The following is a 20000-nucleotide window of genomic DNA, read 5'->3' as shown; positions in this document are numbered from 1 at the left end:
AATCACATTATGGGTAGCACCTTTCTCTGACATTCTTTGGGATCCTTACAGATGGATATTGTCTAAGGATTGAGGAAACATCTGGTTGGGTCACTGTTGCTCGTCTTCAACCACTGCGTTCAAGTCCCTCAGTTTCCACAGTGACGGATGACGGAGCCACTTCTCTTCGCCGTTGTGTGAATGAGTTCCATCCGTTCGCACCTTCGAAGCTCAGACGACCAAAAAAAACTTGAACCGTCCAGTTTTCTTTGAGCGGCCGCAGCCTGCGGACTCGCCTACAAATCCAATAGGCGTGCCGACCCGGAGGCGGGGCGATTAGATTAGTCGGGCTAATCGGCTGGAGCCCACATTCACCAGACAGGATATTCACTTAGGCCCCTGAGCAGCTTGGCTCCGCCCCTTCTCAGCCAGGCTTGGCCGTCACCGTGTGAGCGTCGGGTTTCAGAGGCCGGGGGGGGGGGGGGGGGGGGGAGGAGGGGAGGGGAGAGGGGAGGGGTCACAGGAACCGCTTCCTCCTGTCACGGTCGTCATGTCTCACATGACTTGACCGTTGATGTGCCTTTTACCGCACGACGACTCGGACACGCAGTCAGTGTTGTGATGCCAGTGCAAGACTCAGCAGACCTGCTGCCAAGTTACACATTTTCTACATGTAACGTCAGTAGGCTGCTACCTGAGGTTTAACAGAATTATTAACTCCATGAAACTGGAGTCAGAATGTTTAGATAGTTAGTTAGTGGTTCTGACTCGTTTAATAGTTTAGTGCCAATCATTCGTGAGGAGTGTCTCCTCTCCAGTGCAGTTTGTGTCTCCTGGTGGCAGAGAGACACAAACAGCAAACAGCAGAAATCCTGAGCTGCTGATTGGACATTAAACACACACACACACACACACACACACACACACACACACACACACACACACACACACCTGGTTGGCAGCAGCTGATTGGAGGGACTAACTTTCTCTGCGCATCAATCCACACAAGTGGGCCTGTAGAGTTCAGAAGTGACTGACTCCCTTGAGCTGGGAATCGTGTTCCTGACTCGATGCCGCCCCGATGACGCTTCGCTCCCGCTGTCCACCTGCTAGCTCAAGGTTTAAAATTTGATAAACATAAGAAAATGAAAAATTGCTCTATAACACCCTCTCTTCCAAATCCTCTTAAGAATTCTTGTCCCTTGTCTATGTTTTGATTTTAAGTGTTGTGTACTTACTGCATGTCTATAGTCTATGCCCATGCTGATATGTAACTCATCCTCAAGTTTTTTTTTGGTAAATACAACACTTGGGAAATAATCATAAAGTCAGCAGGTCAAGTTCCATTTGCATCGATTTCGTCACAGATAATCAACTGCTAAGGTCGCTGAAGTGACATTTCCAGGTGGACATGTTTTTTTGTTTTTTGTTCTTTTTGAGAAAGCATGGGACTTTTCTTGCACAGTTTGACAGAACCCACATCCTTCCTCTTCACATGTAGTGAAGCCGGACTCCCTGCAGGCCACCGCAGAATATTAACCTGCTGCCAAACATCACGACAAAACTGAACGTCTGCGCGTGAACCTGACGTCACTTTTGAATCAGCCGTCAGGTGACCCCTCCCTTCCTCCCTGCCTCCTGTTGTGGTCGCTATCCGTGGTGCTGAAGTGTAGGTGAGCCGCAAACAGGTTGCATCTTCTCTGCTGTGTGTCTGTGTGTGTGTGTGCGTGTGTGTGTGTGTGTGTGTGTGAAGTTATTGACGAACCGACAGAAACTCTCAGCCAGGGTGACTGAGGTTGAGCTTTACTGAATGTGCGCGTGCGCGTGCGCGAATAGTGCACGTACCTGCTCGGCGCCTTGGAAGCAGATCCGGCAGCTGGGGGTGGGGATGCACGTGTCGCTGCTGCAGTTGGAGTGCATGACGGGCGCCTTGCACGCGCCGCCGTCCTCCTCTTCCTCACCCCCCTCCTCCCCGGAGAAAGGCCCCGCGTCATCCTCCACGCCCCCGCCGCACGCTTCTCCGCAGCAGGCGGCCTCCCGGCCCTCCTCCCCTGGGAGCCCGACCTCCTCCTCCTCCTGCTCCTTCTCCACCTCCAGCCCCCCGGGCTGCGGACGTCCTTGACAGCCGAGCGCGGCGCCCTCGGCCCAGGTGTGGCGGTGGTGGCTCCCGGCGGCGGCGGCGCCCTCCTCCGCCTGCTCTGTGCTCATCATGGCGTGAGAAGTCGACACACAATCGCATAGATGCCGCCCGGTGGCCCAGCATACGCACGCACCTATGAAGCGACGCGGACGTGATGCAGCTCCGCATCAGCGCTCCGGCTTGTCGGTGGGCTGGACCCGCCTCAGCTGCTCCGGAGACCGGGGCAGCATCTCCGCGCAGCCTCCACACATCGCACCGGCACTCCGCTTCCTCCTCCTCCTCCTCCTCCTCCTCCCCCTCCTCCTCCGTCACAGGGCGGCCAGACTCCCCGTACGCCCCCTGCACTAGACTGGACTAAATCCGGGTTGGACCTCCCGCCCTGCCGGCTTGATTCCAGAATCCGTCCCGACTGGGCCGCGGCTCGGCTCGGCACGGCACGGCTCGGCTGACCACTGTGACGCTGTCAGGAAGCGCAGAGCAGCGCCCCCTCCACCTCACTCCCTCTCCCCCTCCCGGAGGGACGAGCGATCAATCACATCATTATCCCATTAATGCGGTGGAGGCCACGCTTCCAGACCCACGCACGCACGTACGCACGCCCTTCTCCCGCACAGCGGAAGGGGGAGGGGCGATGTGGCGGAGCGCGGCGACCCTCAAGCACCCTGCTGGGTCACCACAGCAGCATCAGCACTAGGGGTGGAGCTGCTGCTGCTGCTGCTGCTGCTGCTGCTGCTGCTGCTGCCTGGGGGTGGGGGGGGGTCAGCATCTTCTTCTGTGGTTTTCATCTTTCATTAAAGGTCTCGGCCCTTCCTCTCATTTGCTCCGCCCTGCAACCTTCTTCAAGGCTCTGTTTCTTTTCACCCTGGAATCAGTGGAGCAGCGTCACCCCCACCACCGCCACTGATCCACCGACCTCTCTAGGTACCCAGTACATTTAGCCCCCTGTTTACAGCCTAGCACTGCATGAGAATGAAAGATATGGCTAGATCAGAGCAGGCATGGTTAAACTACGGCCCAGGGGCCACATGCAGCCCTTTTAGCTTTTTAACCTGGCCTGCAGAATTTGAAGAAATTATATTAATAGTAAGCAAGTAATAAAATGGCTGTATTTCATCCATTATTTCAGCGTTTTAAGAGTCATTTCAATAAAGCGCTAATTGCAGTGGCGTTTCAAAGACACGTATTTTGTTGCAATGCTTTTGTTCATTTTCAATAGGCATTAAAGCACGTTTTCCACTTGTCCCATAATATATATTTTTTGTCCTGTGAGGTGGGTCACCAAAACACTCCATCCACCTGCTCCTGCTCCGGCACCTCTGTCAAATTTTACAAACCATTGTGACCTTTGAGTCAAAAAGTTTGCCCACTCCTGGAGTGGGTCCTCCTAAGAGGGAAACTGAGCTGTTGAACTCTCCCAGTCCAGCATCTCATTAAAAGTAATTTTGTTCCTGTGAAGCGCCCATCGGTGAATCACACAAATCGACCAGCTGACTGCAGGGACGTCTGCTTGAAAATATGTGTGTAAACTTGATAAACGGGTAGAACGAAGGAAGAAAAATGGCGTTCACTCATCATGTCAACCATGGCAACCATACCGTCAAAATGAAATCCAGGACTGACTGGTTCCAGAACCCCCTCAGGTTCCCTTCCCAGCCAGCAGGGTCCCGAACCTTTTAGCATTTAATGATTGCAGCAATAATGAAAATGGACTGTATCCCCAGTGAAACTCTAACCTTGTGTTTCTCATCAGCCTGCGTGTGGACATGACGATGACGAGCCAAGCGACTCTCCAAGACGATTCTCATCCTTTTCTCTTTTTTTTTTTTGAGGATGTCTCAGTCTTTCCGGCGAGCGGGTCAGTAATGGACTCTAATGCAGCGAAGGAAATGATCCACTCATGTCCAATCACTACCTAGGAGGCACCGATCAATAGCAGGTCCCCAGGGCTCGCATGGAGACCGGGCCCTGGCTCAAGAGCTTTTTTGTTTTGGGGGGGGGGAGCACTGAGATGTGCTAGCTCTGAAAATTTTTACCTCATGGTCCAGAATCTTGAGTCCATCCCATAACATCTTCAGGCTGGCATGGTGAGGTCAGGTTGCCCAGAAAATGTTAGCATAATTCTGTTGTCTTTTAATTAATGATCATTTTGATTGATTCTATTTATAGCCACAAGCTTCGCTAAAATGCCAGTTACCAATTGTTTCAGTATTTCATTTTTAATCTAAACTCTATAGCTTCATTAGACACATAGATGTTTACATCATCTAATTCTGATGAGCAGCCTCTCCAGTCCAGCTTAACGTCCCCCAGCAAACTGTCGCACTTCCCTTCATCTCCTTCCTTCCCTTCTTCCATCTGCAAGCCACATCTCCACCTCCACGGCCCCCCACCTCCCATGGTGGAGTGTCAAACACTGGGCAGAAACCCCCAAAACCATTGCACCACAAGCACTCTGCACTGGGAGAGGAAGTGGAGAGCCGTCTGGAGAGGGAGCGGAGGCCGGAACAAACTGGTGGGGCGAGCTCCTCATTAACGAGGAGGAGGTGGAGACTCAGTGTCCTGTTGAAAGCCCCCAGCTTCTGATGACATCATCCGCACACGGCCCGAAAGTTATCGATGAGTGACGGATGTGAACTGAAGTACGATGAAGGAGAGGACGACAAATCCAATCCCTGCCGACTGGCTGTGAAGATGCTGTAGTTAAACTCTGCCCACCATCAGCACTCACATCAAGCCGTTACCAAGTGGATCCCCGGTGCTTGACTGAGAAACTGAGGACCTTCTTAGCGCGTCTTCCGTCTGTCTGGCCTGAAGATTAAACTAAATAAAATCCGACGTCTGTAATTGCAACTTTGGCTGTATGATATCAGGAGCATCTGGCAGGCCAGCTGGCTAGCTACCTAGCTTAGTGGCTCATCTTACCTGCAGGTCAGGTTGACGTCAGCTCTGTGACAACCAGAACTCAAATTCAGCAGTGAGTCGGCTCCCCCTGGAGGCTGTTATTAAAGAAGAAGTTATGTTTTATATTTCATCAATGAGAAAAAAACCTGATGGAAGTTGGAGGATGAGCAAGATACATCCCCCATCTGATTGAGGATTCTGCACGGTACCTGAGCCTTTATTATCCGGGTGAGAGTTTGGTCCACTCCTCAGACCGTCACACAGGAAGTGATCTGCTGCAGCAGAGCTCTCTGGATGGACTCTTGACGTCAAGGCTGTGTCCTCTGCGGCTGTGGAAGGAAGGAACCGCAGAGACCTCAGCGTTGACTTAGCGCTGGCTTCATTTCTTCCTGCTCTGACCAATGTCAGCTAGCCCTGTTTATAGACAACCACAAGTGCCCTTTTGAAACGCATTTGTGGTGCCGTGTGCAATAAGGGGAATTACAAAAATTTGAAGGAAGTCATTGAATTGATCAATAATATGATCAAAATCAAAATGAAGACAAGCTGTAAACGGAATAAATATGAAACTCTTTTATTTGTTGTTGTGTATTCCCTAAGCGGTAAAATCACATGTTGGCTGCAACGCAGCAGAATGACTTGGAGCAGCTTTCACTGGATCCTTCCAGTCTGAAGACGTGATAAAAATCAGTTCGTCGCTCTGCGTTGATTTCTGCTCGACGTTGATTTCTGACCGATTTACGACGCGATGCGATGCGACGTCTCGCGCGCTGATTTTCTGCAAGCGAAGCTCGAATCCCGCCGGAGCTTTTCGACTCTTTGCCACATCACTGCCGGCGTGACTGCGTCACTCTGCTGAACTCTGCATCCTGTTCCGGACTCCAGGTCACACGAATGAGAAGAAGAAGAAGAAGAAGAGTAGGAGGAATCCCATGGGTCCCACCCGAGGCTAGAACATGACTTGGGCCCTGAAGTGCTTCTGTCTGGTGGTGTTGTGGCTCATCCCCATCTTCAGCATCCACTTGGACTTCATCATCTGGACGTACTGCATGTCCCGCTGCTTCTGCTGGAAGCCAACGCCTGCCAGACACAGAGCAGGGAGAACACCCTCACTTAGCACAGCTGCTACAACCACACAGGCATGACAGAAGGGGGCGCCCTTTCTATTCACAGAGCAGAAGTGTATGTATGTATATTGTAGGAGCCACACTGGGTTTTGCCATCAGTCATCCCGGTTTCTATTTGTCTGGTCTGGTTGCCGTGGTGTTAGGGGAGTTTGGGCTCACATGGGCACCATAGACAGTCACCGTAAGATATATTAGGGCCAGATCTGCTTTTGTTTGTTTGACTGCTTTTGTTACAACTTCGCAAACAGTTTGCACGTTAACGATCTTTGCGAGTGTGACCGGAGAGGCTCTGTAGGAGCCGTTTCAATTCATTAAAACCTCCAAAACCTTATTCTGGACTCAGAGCGCTGCATCAGCAGCAGAGTGTCACACAAATATATAAGACCCATTCTCTCTTAAGTGAGACTTTAAAAGTACTCGAAAACAGCATCATATATGATGGTGATGATAATAATAATAATAATGATGATAATAATGATAATGATAATAATGATAATGATAATGATAATGATAATAATAATGATAATAATAATAATAATGATAATGATAATGATAATGATAATAATAATAATAATAATAATAACCCAACTAAATGATTTTACAGATTCCAGATTCTTCTGCCCTGACAACTGGATGAACGTTTGGAACTCATGAAGTGAAACATCAACAGGGCGACGCCACTAGCGCAGCCAATCACTGCGTCTGTACGACATGGGGCTTCTGATGTGCGGGAGTCTGCTCCAAAAGTTCCACACATGTCCACTTTCATTGGCTGGTGGCGTCCCGGGTCTTACCTCCGACTCCCGCCCAGCCCAGCGCCCGGTACTGTCGCAGGACTCGGCCCACGGCGTTCCGGTTGTGGTGCAGCGCCACAGCCCGCTGGGTGCCGAACCGCTGCTTGTAGTACCTCATGAGGGAGCGGTGGCCGATCTTGGCTCCTGCAGGGGAAGGGGGGGTGGGGGGGAGGGAACAAAGACGCCAGGAGGTGAAAGGCTTTCAGTTGACACTGCTGACTCCAGGGCTGCGGGTCAAGATGTTGTGTGTCTGGCAGCTTTGCGTTCAGAGTTGGAGGACTGCAGCGCGGTCACCTGAGGGGAGGGTCAGCTCCAGCGTCTCGTCGTCGTACTCCAGCGTCTTGTCGTCGGGAAGCTCCTCGTCTGCCGTGCCGGCGTCCTCGCCCTCCTTCCTGTCGGGGTAGCTGCTCCTGTTGGCGCAGCAAAAGACAGTCGGGTGGGGGGAAGGTGAATTTAAATTCGTTTTTTTTTTTTTTTTTTTTTTTAATAAAAACCACACGCTGAACTAAGACCAACGATTTCCCCCTCAGTTTCCCACCTGAAGTCGTAGAAGTCGGCAAACTCCAGCGCCGCGTCGGCGTCTGTGAAGAGCTTGCAGTGGCTTTTGTCGGTCATGTGACTCTGGACGGCCTCGGCCGAGTAGAAGGAGCGGCCCTTCTCGTTGCACCACAGGCACACGTTCCCCGCACCCACTTTCTCCCCTGAAACAGCCGATGGGAGGACAGGAGATGTAAATAAGGACGATGGTCCTTCCAGACACTCATAGGAGAAGGAGGAGGAGGAGGGAGAGAAAAGGGAGGTGGAGGAGGACGATGAGAGGAAGGGGGAAGAGGAGGAGGAGGTGGTGGTGGATGGGGAGGGGCGAGGTGGTGGAGGAGGAGGACGGGAAGGAGGGGGAGGAAGAGGAAGCGGAGGGGAGGGAGAGATGGAGGACGATGAGAGGAAGGGGGACGAAGAGGAGGAGGAAAAAAGAAGAGGTGGAGGAGGAGGAAGTGGAAAGAAGGAGGAAGATGAGGAGGTACATGGGGGAGGGGGAGGAGGCAAGGAGGAAGAGAAAGAGGAGAAGGAGAAAGAGGAAGTGGGGAGGAGGAGGAAGAGAAGGACAAGGAGGAGGAGGGGGAGAAAGGAGGTGGAGGAGGAGGTGGATGGGGAAGGAGGAGGCGGCAAGGAGGAAGAGGAGAAGGTAGAGGGGGAGGAGGTAGAGGGGAAGGAGGAGGAGGTGGATGGGGAAGGAGGAGGCAGCAAGGAGGAAGAGGAGAAGGAGGTAGAGGAGGAGGAGAAGGACTGTGAATAGGAGGAGGAAGAGGAGCAGTGGCAGCGGCGGCTCACCCAGGTAGCAGATCAAGCCCTTCAGGTCAACGAGGAACTCCACGTCGGGGATGAAGAAGCTGTGGACTTCGGTCATGTGACTCAGGTTCTTCATCAGTGACTTGGAGTGGTGGGAGCAGAATAGGCAGTCAGTGATGGGGATGGAGCCCGGCAGGGCGGCGGGCCGGGGGTCCGACTGGGCCGCCGGGTCACCGTCATCCTGCTCCATGGTCTCATCTTCGTCCTCGTCCATCTCCTCCTCCTCCTCTTCCTCCTCACTCTCGACATCCTCCCACTCCTCTGCAAGATCTTGATCAAAACAGGTGTGGGGGGGGGGAGAGCCGTGAGAAAAAGAGGCGGAGCTTCCTCCTGTTTTATCATTTGCTCTGTGAGAATATGGGAGCTTTTGTTTAAAAAAAAAAAAAGTGTAGTCATGCAGTAAAGTCTGACAATTGTTGGTGAATCTATTGACTGTCCTCTGCAGCTTCACCCCCACAGGGCATGAGGTGAGACGCACACTGCGGGCCGTGCACCCAAGGAAGGCAGCTGGACCTGATAGCAAATCTGGACTTATGTTGCTGCGGCTGCGCAGACCAGCTGGCTGGAATCTGCACAAGGATTTTCAACCGGCGACTGGCCCGGTCAGCTGACCCACCCTGCCTGAAGTCCTCCACCGTCACCCCCGAGGAAACGTCACATCTCTCAACAACTGCCAGCCAGTCGCTCTCACCTCGGCGGTGATGGCATGCTTTGAAAAGCTGGTCCAGGGCCACATAGCATCAGTCCGGCCAGACTCGCACCAGTTTGCACACAGGACAAACACATCAACGGAGGACGGAGTAGCTATGGCCCGACATGCTGCAGCACTTCCCTAAGCACTTGTTGCTTAGGGTTTTTATTGTTGCAGTTTTAATGTTTCTTTTATGTACTAACTGTCTTTTTTTATTATTATTATTTACTTGTGCATGTCACAGTGACAACCATTCTATTCTATTCCCCATGCACTCAAGCTTTTGGATTTCAGTCAGTTTTGCAGGCAGCTGCTGTTAAAGGTCACGAATAAAACAAATCAATTCAAAACAATTCCTCCTCTCTGAGATGAAGCGATACCCAGCGCTGCCGCGGCTAACTGAGGTATTGAAAGCAAAAGCTGACGACACTTAGGAACAAAAGCAATGAAAGGTTTCGACCAATCAAATTCAGACATTTACTACAACAAAAAAAATAGTTTAGTCACCTTCCGCGGCCGTGGAACCGTCGTCCTTCCGCCGCCTCCTGGCCTGCTCCTCCAGCCACACCACCCTGGGAGGCTTCTCCGTCCTCTGACCTCCATCCGACGACCCGGCCCTGTCCCGCTTGGCTGGGCTCGGCTTCTGCTGCTCCTTCAGGACCTGCTGCAGGGCCTCGTTCCTGGCGTCGTGGTCCACTTTCTCCTTGCCGAGTCCCTTCTCCAGGTTCTTCTCGTTCATCTTCTCCACCTGCCTCTGGGCGGCGAGCAGGGCCTGCCGCTCGGCCTGCTGGTGCTTGTGGGACTGCAGGTGGTTCTGGTGGGCGTTGGGAGTGGAGAAGGTCTTGTTGCAGACGGCGCAGCTTTCGTGAGCCGCCGCCTCGCTGAGATGCTGCTCGGCGGCGGCCCGCTGTGCCAGGACACGCTCCTGGAAGTTCTCTGCAGTGACCGGGGGCATGTCGGCCACCTTCCTCTTCAGGTTGTAGCGGTGCCAGTCGGTCTTGTAGTGCGCCCGCTGCACCTCGCCATCTGTGAAGGCCACGCGGCAGCTGATGCAGGTGTAGGAGGCCATGGCGACCTGGAGAGAAGGTGGAGGGTTCCCACAGAAAACAATGAACAAAATAAAAATGATCATGTCAATCAAACAAATTCTACAATGCATTCCTATCATACAGGAAGGACAATAAATAGAATAATAACGCCAAGAATGCTGCAAGTAGCAGGACGACGACGACGACGAGGTCTGAACGATATTTATCAACAATCAGTGTGTTGAACTCAGTTTGACCAATGGCTCGGATGGTCTACGTTTCAAGATTTCACGGAACAAGAAAAAGTGTGATGGTTTCGTAAATGAAAACTGACGTGTTCCAGTGACACAGGGGGAACGTTTTGTTTGACAATAAATAAATAATAATCCATAAGATACAAGGGTCCTTTCAGCGTTATAGTTTCAAAACGTGTGTGACACCACGTTTGACCAAGTCGCCTCGTTTAACCTGGCCTAGCCTGGCCGGTTAAGAATAGCTAACCGCCGTCGGGAAAGTCAACGCTAACCGAAAGTGTTCCGTGGGACTCTGACTCTGCGTTAGATAAAATACTTTTGACTTCAAAATGCGTCAGTCTGGGATAAAGCTAACTATGCTAACACCAGCTAGCCATCACCTCCTCACCTTACGTAAACACCTGCCGTCGAAGGCTGAAAGTCTGAGCAGGAGACGATCCCGCTGCGGACAACTGAGATCGTAAGTTGAGTGATCTCTACTCACTTGTGAACTGACAACTCCAATAAATTTGTTTTGTTGTTATCGTTTTAAAAAACAGCCGACTACAGTTCAACGCACGAGGGCGACGTCCGGATTTCTTCTTCGTCTTTGTTTGGGGCGGGTGGCAACCAACTTCATCGTCGGTACATTACCGCCACCTACTGTGCTGGAATGTGAAATAGAGTATCTAGCGCCCCGTTTATCTATATTCAGAAAGAAATAAAACAAATTTCTTCTTTAAAAACTTAAAAACTTCATATATACATACATTCCTTTTCAAAATTACTCACATTTCAAACTAGTAATTTCTACACTACTTTCCCTTCAACTGTTCTCTGTTTATCATATATTTTTCAGTTACATTTAACATGTTGTTTTGTTTCCATATTCTTTCCACATTTTCAAAGCCCAGATGGATGTTTTCCCATTATCTTTAATGTTTGGTTTAATGTTGTATGTCTCACTTTAATTGACTTCTAGTTTTCTTATTATTTGGGAGTTTATAACCACCAGCCACTTACTGAGAAGATATAGAGATATTTTTTAAAACAGGTTTGACAAAAGAAAGTAATTCATTTGGCTTTTCTTTTTTTTTCTTTTTTTAATGTTGAATGTCAATTTATTTCTTAAAATTTCATGTTATTGACAATGAATGAATCCCATGATTCTAGAATAACATAGTGTTAAGCAACAGCGCCACCTCCCTACCGAGAACTCAGTGATGGTTCAATGAGTTTAACAGAACAGAATCAATCAGTTGCTTAATGTTACATTGTGATTAACAATAAAATGAGCAAAGTCGTTGATTACATGAAACAATCAAATCATTGTATTTCAGGGTTTTGCCAACTTAATAAGAGCTAAAACTATTGGTGTAATTGCTTTAATCAAATCAATAAGACGAGTTGCCAGCTCATCAATATTTTCCCACCTAATTATAGCTTCATGCCTCGCATTCCTACCCTGCCTTGATCTCACCACTTCAGTTCTCGTTTGAATTTCTTGTTGACAAGCAATTACAAACTCTGGACTGTTCTCCGGAACTCCAATCCTGAGCTCCAAAGTTTCCCTGACATTCCTCTCCATTTCCTGGAGCTCTCTCTCATTTTTCTCCTTCTGCTCTCTCAGGATTTGTTCCGTCTTCCCTTCGATCATCTTCTCTGTATGCTGGAACATTTCGCTGGTGTAGTGTCCTCCTCCGTTCTTCTCCGTGAGGGCTCTGATCTTGTGGAGCAGCTCCAGGACCTGAGAGTCGTCCTTCAGCTTGTTATTAAAGACGTGGTACCGGCCGTTACATCTGCCGACCACCTCCTGCAGGTCCCGACTCTCCTTCAGGAAATCCTCAATCGGTCTTCCCTCAAGGCAGTCACCATGGGTGAAGAGCACCAAGCAGTACCTGTCGGCCTCTGAGCCAAAGATCAGCTGAATCTTCTCCACCGCCTGCTTCTCCTCCTTTGTGAATCTGCTCAGTTGGATGACAATGAGGAAGACGTGCGGTCCGGGAGAGGCGAGGACAACACACTGGGCGATGTTCATGACCGTCGTCCTCTCATCCACTATGGGGTCAAACAGACCTGGGGTGTCGATGACAACCACTTCCTGTCCATCCCGCTTACACGTCTTCATGGAAGTGTCCTGCGTCACAGGTGCCGGGGAGAACTTTGACTGAAATTCGTCTCGACCCAGGATGGTGTTTCCTGTGAGACTCTTGCCACATCCAGTCTTCCCCACCAACACGAGCCTCAGCTCGCTGTTGTTGTAGATCAGCTGCCCTGGTTCTGCTGCTGCAGCAACCACAACAACATGACAACATTAGAGCACATAACATGAATTGAGATGAAGGTTCTGATAATTTAAAACTCTGAGTAAAAGTGAAGTTATTGCAGTGTTTCGGAGGTATCACGACTCAAAGGTTTAGGTTCAAAGTCCTTGTTTGTCCTTCTGTTTGTTCTCCATGGACTGCGGCGCTCGGCAAGGAGCCCAGACTGTAACCAAGGGCAGAGACTTGATGTCAAACTGGCCCATCAAGAAATGAATATAAATAGATTCTCCGGTTCATTTGCCAACAGGAATCAACAAACTCTGAATGTCAGTGGCAAGAAAGCAGCAGAACCAGCAGGACGTTGCTTCACCTTTACCGTCTCACAATAGATTGAGCTCAGCCACAGTGGTGCTGGCAGGTGTGGAGGACAACATCGTGTGAGATTTGGCCTTCTCAACTGTCACTAGCATCAAGACTTGGCCCCCGACCTTCCCACGCTCCTAGATTCCTTTCGCAAAAACCGAAGGCCCAGAACCAGCTAATCAGCTTTTATTTTCAGCACTGAAGGTTAGTGTCATATTTAATACTAACCAAAGAAAAAACATGCACTCTCCACAAAATGTCGAAAGATAAAAAAACAAGAGGTGCATGGCCAAATATTGCACTTAAGAAAAAAGAAGAAAGGCCAGCAGCACTCATGACCTTCTCAACTCAGAAAACTTGTTAATGCACATCACGCTTTTGATAACTTCTTCCTCATTGTGTACCCAACAGGAAGTGATGCATTTAAATAACCAACACACTCACAGCAGTAGTCAATCAATTAATCAACAATGTAAAGTTGTACAGAAAAAACAACAACTTTGAAATAACAGATATTAGATAAATTCAGTTATACCCAAGAATAAGTAAATAGAAATTACACAAATAGAAAAACAACAACAAAAGAAAGTGCATTATAATAGTTTCACTTCTTGTTTCAGGGCACACACTGAGGAAGACGTGGCCGAAACCAGTCTGTGTTTTGTAAGCGCTACGTGCATTAAAAATTAAAAGTGTTTCTGAAGCTGAAAAAGATCCGTTAGGATCCACCAAAACATTCTATAAAAAGTGGGATACTTAATAATAATAATAAAAAATATATACTTTATTGATCTACTTTGACAACCGAACAACGCTTCCATTCAGTAGATGGCATATAGAAGAGCAAAGCTTTAAAACTACCCGGTTATTTACCATGAGCAATAATTATTTTATTTTCACTTTTATTTTTAACTTCTTTTATTATATTTACTTCCATTTTATTTTAGTTTAATTTTTTAGTGCATTTTTTTTGTAACGATTTTCTTTCTTGGCATAACCATTTAGGTTTGGTGGGAGTTAAAGGTCCATTGTGTAATATTTGGCTTGCTTTATGATCTTTATATTGGTAAAAACTGAATATTCTGCTCATAAATACAATATTGAAAGTGTACACTCACAGTAGAATAAAGTTATTTAGTTTTCCTGCCCTTAGAACACTTCTCATATATACAGATAGAATAGATCAAGGATCTTGCTCCCAGCTAGCTGCCATCTTGCACGGCTGTATTTCTAAGGAAGCTCAGTGCAGTTAAGTTACTGCAGTCTTGAAGGTATCACGACTCAAAAGTTTTGGTTCAGTTTACTCCTATGTGAGTGTTTGTTTTGTTCACTCTCAAAGTCCCTGTTTGCCCTTCTGTTTGTTTTCCATGGACTGCAGCACTTTCACAGTAGCAATGGTGCCATGAGAAATATATATTTTTTATTTTCACAATGATACCTCACATGTCCATTTCTAGTGTATAGTTTTTGAAATAATCCACCTGAAAAAAATGAACAGTGTGTTTCCTTATTAGACTGTCTGCTCGCGTCTTCAAATTAACCAACGAAGAAGAAGGAAGGTGGTTTGGGTATCCAGGTTTGGGTGCCCAGACCACCGTGGCTCACGGGCAAGCTTAGGAGGGGGGTCGAGAGAGTGAAGACACTGCAATCTAAGATGTAACCAATTGGTGTCGCTGTTTCTTCCTCAAAATCTACAAAAATTACACACTTAACCTTTGATGGATAACTACTTGAAATGTTAAAGGGATACATGTTGTTGTATGCATTGTGAGAGACCATTCTTTAAAACAATAAAATACACATGTGGTAAAATAAATATTATTATTATTATTATTATTATTATTATTATTATTAATAATAATAATAATAATAATAATAATAATAATAATAATAATAATAATAATAATAATAATAATAATGATGAAAAATTTATAGCATGAGTCGAATAAAACAGAATATCACCCCTGTCATGAATGTGTCAGGAGGCTGTGAAGAACAACTGTTCTCTTAAATGCAAACATAACGAACCACAAGGAAGACGGAAAAACATATTTCTATCTCGAGCTGAATCAGTGTCATCTCATTTAAACTGCTCCAAAAACGAAAGTGAAAGTGAAAAATTGCGGCTATCTACGTTTGGGGCTAAAAGAAAGAAAGAAAGAGAGAAAGAACGGACAAAAGAAAGAAAGGGCGAAAGGAAGAAAGAAAGGAAGCGAGAAAGAGAGAGAGGGAGCGAGGGGGAAGTAGGGAGAGAGAGAGAGAGAGAGAGAGAGAGAGGGAGAGAGAGAGACAGAGAGAGAGGGAGAGAGAGAGGGAGAGAGAGTGAGACAGAAAGTGAGAGAGGGAGGGAGAGAGAGACAGAGAGAGAGAGTGAGAGAGAGAGAGAGAGGGAGCGAGGGGGAAGTAGGGAGAGAGAGAGGGAGAGAGAGGGAGAGAGAGAGAGAGAGAGAGAGAGAGAAAGAGAGATCTAGGACAACTGAAAAAAAAAAAAAAAAACAAAAAAAAACAGAACTTCTTGTCATATCCAATTTCGTCTTCAGTCAACCATCGGATATTACTAAAGAGTTCAATTGAGAAAAGAGCCGTGAAGCAGCTGAAAACTCACCGTGACTGCTGGCCATGGCTGCTTTCAACCCAGTTTGGAGACAGGCTGCGCACAAAATGTCTGTACAGTCAGGTCGGACAGCCCAACCCCGCCCCGCCTCCCACTATCTCTCTCTCCATAAGTGGACTGGAGAGGTAGCACATCACCGAGTTCCGGTTATACGTTGTTTTTCAATTATCAACTCAATAAATTTGAATAATGACAAATCACAAATGTCTGCAACACACACTGTTATTACTTTATGTGTTGCAAGTGTGTGAAATAAAACAGCAGATTCTTTTTCTTTTTCTTTAAATTCCCATTTATTGTCAGAAGCAGCCAGTCACACAGAGGAAGACCTGCCACGTCTGCTCTTCTGCAGGTGGGGGTCAGTGTTCAAGTGTTCGACACATCGGACAACCACGTCATCGCAGAGATTGCGAGATTGCTTGGCAACCAACTTTGTCGGTGCATTTCCGCTTTGCTGGAGTGTGAAAAACACCATCTATATTCAGAAAAAAAAGAAACATTTTTTTTTATTAATCCCAACTTTCTGAAAAACCTTAATTACACATATATACACTTATTATTTGGGAGTATTTTTCAAACAGGTTTGACAAAAGAAAGTTACTCATTTGGTTTTTTTTATGTCAATTTGTTTCTTAAAATGTCATGTTATTGACAATGAATGAATCCCATGATTCTAGAATAACATAGTGTTAAGCAACAGCGCCACCTCCCTACCGAGAACTCAGTGAGGGTTCAATGATTTTAACGGAACAGAATCAGTCAGTTGCTTAATGTTACATTGTGATTAACAATAAAATGAGCAAAGTCGTTGATTAATTGAAGCAATCAAATCATTGTATTTCAGCGTCTTAAAACCAAGCCAATCAAAAGTAAAGCTATTGGTGTAAGTACTGAAATAGCGTTGAAAAGATGAGTTTTGAGCCTATCATTTTTTTCCCACCGACTCATAGCTTCTTTCCTCGCATCCCTTCTCTGCCTTAATCGCAGCGCTTCAGTTTTGGCTTGAATTTCTTGTCGACAAGCAATTGCAAACTCTGGACTGTTCTCCGGAACTCCAATCCTGAGCTCCAAAGTTTCCCTGACATTCCTCTCCATTTCCTGGAGCTCTCTCTCATTTTTCTCCTTCTGCTCTCTCAGGATTTGTTCTTTGTCCTCTTCGATCTTCTTCTCTGTATGCTGGAACATTTTGCTGGTGTAGTGTCCTCCACCGTTCTTCTCCGTGAGGGCTCTGATCTTGTGGAGCAGCTCCAGGACCTGAGAGTCGTCCTTCAGCTTGTTATTAAAGACGTGGTACCGGCCGTTACATCTGCCGACCACCTCCAGCAGGTCCCGACTCTCCTTCAGGAAATCCTCAATCGGTCTTCCCTCAAGGCAGTCACCATGGGTGAAGAGCACCAAGCAGTACCTGTCGGCCTCTGAGCCAAAGATCAGCTGAATCTTCTCCACCGCCTGCTTCTCCTCCTCTGTGAATCTGCTCAGCTTGATGACGATGAGGAAGACGTGCGGTCCGGGAGAGGCGAGGACAATACACTGGGCGATGTTCATGACCGTCGTCCTCTCATCCACTGTGGTGTCAAAAAGACCTGGGGTGTCGATGACGACCACTTCCTGTCCATCCCGCTTACACGTCTTCATGGAAGTGTCCTGCGTCACAGGTGCCGGGGAGAACTTTGACTGAAATTCGTCTCGACCCAGGATGGTGTTTCCTGTGAGACTCTTGCCACATCCAGTCTTCCCCACCAACACGAGCCTCAGCTCGCTGTTGTTGTAGATCAGCTGCCCTGGTTCTGCTGCTGCAGCAACAACAACAACATGACAACATTAGAGCACATAACATGAATTGAGATGTCCCTCAAAGTCCCTGTTTGCCCTTCTGTTTGTTTTCTATGGACTGCAGCACTTTCACAGTAGCAATGGTGCCATGAGAAATATTTTTTTTTATTTTCACAATGATACCTCACATGTCCATTTCTACTGTATAGTTTTTGAAATAATCCACCTGAAAAAATGAAAAATATCATGTTAATGGCAAAGTTGTCAACTTTGGAGTCCCCCAAAAAGACCAAAAATGATTTCCCGTGAAATATGTCAACTGATTGTGATAGCAGAGCTCCCGGGCTTTACAATGATACCTCACATGTTAATTTCTACTGTATAATTTTGAGGGGAAAAAAATCCACCTCAACATAATGATTCGCTGAATTTTATATGTTGAAAAGTGTTGGGGTAAGCACAGCCATCTAGCGGTCAAATTGCGGAATTTATTTTATTTAAAAAAAAAGAAGGTGGAATCGAAACCTAAGAAGCACTGCGGCGAATGTGGTGCCAACTTCAGCGTAGTCTAAAACCCAGGTATTTCATTCGAACTGCTCCAAAAACGACAGTAAAATTGGAAAATTGCGGCTGTCTAGAGGCCATGTAGGACAAAAGGAATGAAAGAATTAAAGAGAGAGAGAGAGAGAGAGAGAGAGAGAGAGAGAGAGAGAGAGAGAGAGAGAGAGAGAGAGAGAGAGAGAAACAATCTCGGACAACTGGTATAATAATCACAAAACTTCTTGTCATATCCAATTTCGTCTTCAGTCAAAACATTACAAAAGAGATCAATTGAGAAAAGAGCCGTGAAGCAGCTGAAAACTCACCGTGACTGCTGGCCATGGCTGCATTCAACCCAGTTTGGAGACAGGCTGCGCACAAAATGTCTGTACAGTCAGGTCGGACAGCCCAACCCCGCCCCGCCTCCCACTATCTCTCTCTCCATAAGTGGACTGGAGAGGTAGCACATCACCGAGTTCCGGTTATACGTTGTTTTTCAATTATCAACTCAATAAATTTGAATAAATTTAAAGTAATAAATTTGTTACTTTATGTGTTGCGAGTGTGTGAAATAAAACAGCAGATTCTTTTTCTTTTTCTTTAAATTCCCATTTATTGTCAGAAGCAGCCAGTCACACAGAGGAAGACCTGCCACGTCTGCTCTTCTGCAGGTGGGGGTCAGTGTTGGGGAGCAACACGGTATAAAATGTACAGCCACCGCCATCGCAGAAATCGCCAGATTGCTTTACATCGTAGAGGTCAGGAGGAGAAATGGGTGGCGACCAAACCAGAGTGAAGACTGGTCGGCCGAGGTGCCCGGAGCAAGTTTGCACGTTGTCGGATGGATCTGCCGCCCGCGGAGCTCCAAAGGTGCAAGGAATGTTGCCGTCCCTCCAGCAGGTCGCCCACCCTTCGCTTCCTGTCGGCACCCCGGCCCTGCACGAAGCCTCTTCCACATCCTCAAGGTGGAACGTGGGACTCTGGTGAGTCTTTACGCTCTCTTGCGACAGAGCTTGAGAAGAGAATAAGCTTTGCTTGCACGATATTCAGAAATATCCATAATAAATTGACTTTTTTTTTTTTGCCTCCAGGAAGTGAAGGACCCGGGCAGGGGAGGGAGTTTAGTGTCACGTGGAAACCTTTAGCTGTTTGTGTCCTGAATGCTGTGTGGAATCAGCTCTTCTCTGCTTATTTACAAAAATCTCCATCAAGTTATTATCAATATTTTTTTTTGTAATTCAAAATTTGAATAAGCAGGAGTTTGCTGGAGTTTGACCTGACTGACCTCCACCAGGCGCCGGAGTGGCATCACTTTGTTAGACAGGCACTTGTGTGTGTGTGTGCGTGAGCAGTGCAGTCGCAGGTCAGGACTGGTTGAAATGCTTCGAGTGGCCACAGTTTAGTGACAAGAAGAAGAGCAGGGAAGCTGTTTCAGCCCTTTACCTTTTTTACATTCTGGGAAACACAGACACTTTTCATATCTTCCTCTGGGGGTGCCATTGTCTCAGGCAGTTGAGACAAATGAAGGCTGCAGGTGGAATAACGTCGAGGCGTTTTGGTGTCCAACATGGCATTTAGTTGTGTTTCTTACATTGTGCAGCAATAAAAACAGACCTCTCTCTCTCTCTCTCTCTCTCTCTCTCTCTCTCTCTCTCTCTCTCTCTCTCTCTCTCTCTCTCTCTCTCTCTCTCTCTCTCTCTCTCTCTCTCTCTCTCTCTCTCTCTCTCTCTCTCTCTCTCTCTCTCTCTCTCTCTCTCTCTCTCTCTCTCTCTCTCTCACACACACACACACACACACACACACACACACACACACCCCTCCAGTTCTGGAGGCTTTGGAAAATCTTAAACTCTGAGGATGAGAGGAGGAACCTCTTGACCATCGGAGCTTTAACTGGCTGGTGGAACCGACTGGAGTTGAGCTTCCTGAGCTGTTCATGGATTCAAAACGCAAACCACTTCATACTTGAAAAGAAGAAAAAAGAAAAACACAGTTGTTTCTCCAGCGTGACAGAGCCCTGCGGAGTCCCTTCCTCTCGGAGCTCTGCGGTGCTTCAGCTCGGCTCCAGGACGCTGATTCTCATGATTGTGCTGACGCGGGTGGACCTGTGGCCTGGATGGTCGGTCGCTTGGATTTCAAGCCCATTGTGGTTTGGTCCCTTCCAGCTTGATTGGGATCTCTATTCTGACCCGTCAGGTGATCGTGT

The 20000-nt window shown here is 47.5% G+C and overlaps 4 protein-coding genes across 5 annotated transcripts in view; all 4 read right to left on the bottom strand.

The window, feature by feature from the left end:
* Positions 1–4298, bottom strand: part of marchf11 (membrane-associated ring finger (C3HC4) 11) — a 10900-nt gene extending 6602 nt beyond the window's left edge. The window contains exon 1 of the mRNA XM_076022250.1: positions 1825–4298. Coding sequence (XP_075878365.1) covers positions 1825–2190 — 366 coding nt within the window. The 5' untranslated portion in view covers positions 2191–4298. The remainder of the gene's footprint in view (positions 1–1824) is intronic.
* Positions 4299–5578: 1280 nt separating this feature from the next.
* On the bottom strand, positions 5579–10898 carry znf622 (zinc finger protein 622). Of its 2 annotated transcripts, none has more exons than XM_076022246.1 (7): positions 10746–10898; positions 9487–10054; positions 8271–8558; positions 7480–7642; positions 7236–7351; positions 6942–7085; positions 5579–6100 (listed from the first exon to the last, which is right to left on the bottom strand). In XM_076022246.1, exons 2-7 carry the CDS (start codon positions 10046–10048, stop codon positions 5970–5972), a joined length of 1404 nt encoding a protein of 467 aa, XP_075878361.1. In that variant the 5' UTR covers positions 10049–10054; positions 10746–10898; the 3' UTR covers positions 5579–5969. The 2 variants fall into 2 exon arrangements, with proteins under 2 accessions (XP_075878361.1, XP_075878360.1); XM_076022245.1 differs by having other exon boundaries at positions 10650–10857.
* Positions 10899–11065: 167 nt separating this feature from the next.
* LOC142884318 (GTPase IMAP family member 8-like) lies at positions 11066–18207 on the bottom strand. Its single transcript, XM_076019830.1, has 4 exons — positions 18121–18207; positions 16327–17274; positions 15473–15532; positions 11066–12526 (listed from the first exon to the last, which is right to left on the bottom strand). Exons 1-4 carry the CDS (start codon positions 18134–18136, stop codon positions 11577–11579), a joined length of 1974 nt encoding a protein of 657 aa, XP_075875945.1. The 5' UTR covers positions 18137–18207; the 3' UTR covers positions 11066–11576.
* Positions 18208–19492: 1285 nt separating this feature from the next.
* Positions 19493–20000, bottom strand: part of myo10 (myosin X) — a 50857-nt gene continuing 50349 nt past the window's right edge. The window contains exon 41 of the mRNA XM_076022244.1: positions 19493–20000. This exon is cut by the window's right edge and continues 255 nt beyond it. The gene's annotated coding sequence lies outside the window, so the exon portion shown is untranslated.

The sequence above is a fragment of the Nelusetta ayraudi genome, unplaced genomic scaffold (genome assembly GCF_046127955.1).
Source record: "Nelusetta ayraudi isolate G7.1 ecotype Tasmania unplaced genomic scaffold, CSIRO-AGI_Nayr_v1 ptg000011l, whole genome shotgun sequence".
NCBI classification, from domain to species: domain Eukaryota; kingdom Metazoa; phylum Chordata; class Actinopteri; order Tetraodontiformes; family Monacanthidae; genus Nelusetta; species Nelusetta ayraudi.
This window is presented reverse-complemented; position numbering and strand designations above follow the sequence as displayed.

Excerpts from the sequence above, each read along its gene's own strand:
- LOC142884318 (XM_076019830.1), bottom strand. Across the intron at positions 15,533-16,326 it reads GATTGGCTTGGTTTTAAGAC|ACATTTTGTGCGCAGCCTGT; the intron begins GCTGAAATACAA and ends CTGACTGTACAG. Across the intron at positions 12,527-15,472 it reads AGCCATGGCCAGCAGTCACG|CAGCAGAACCAGGGCAGCTG; the intron begins GTGAGTTTTCAG and ends TGGTTGCTGCAG.
- znf622 (XM_076022246.1), bottom strand. The coding sequence starts at position 10,048 with ATGGCCTCCTACACCTGCATCAGCTGCCGCGTGGCCTTCACAGATGGC. Across the intron at positions 8,559-9,486 it reads CGGTTCCACGGCCGCGGAAG|ATCTTGCAGAGGAGTGGGAG; the intron begins GTGACTAAACTA and ends GTTTTGATCAAG. Across the intron at positions 7,086-7,235 it reads GGAGCTGACCCTCCCCTCAG|GAGCCAAGATCGGCCACCGC; the intron begins GTGACCGCGCTG and ends CTTCCCCTGCAG.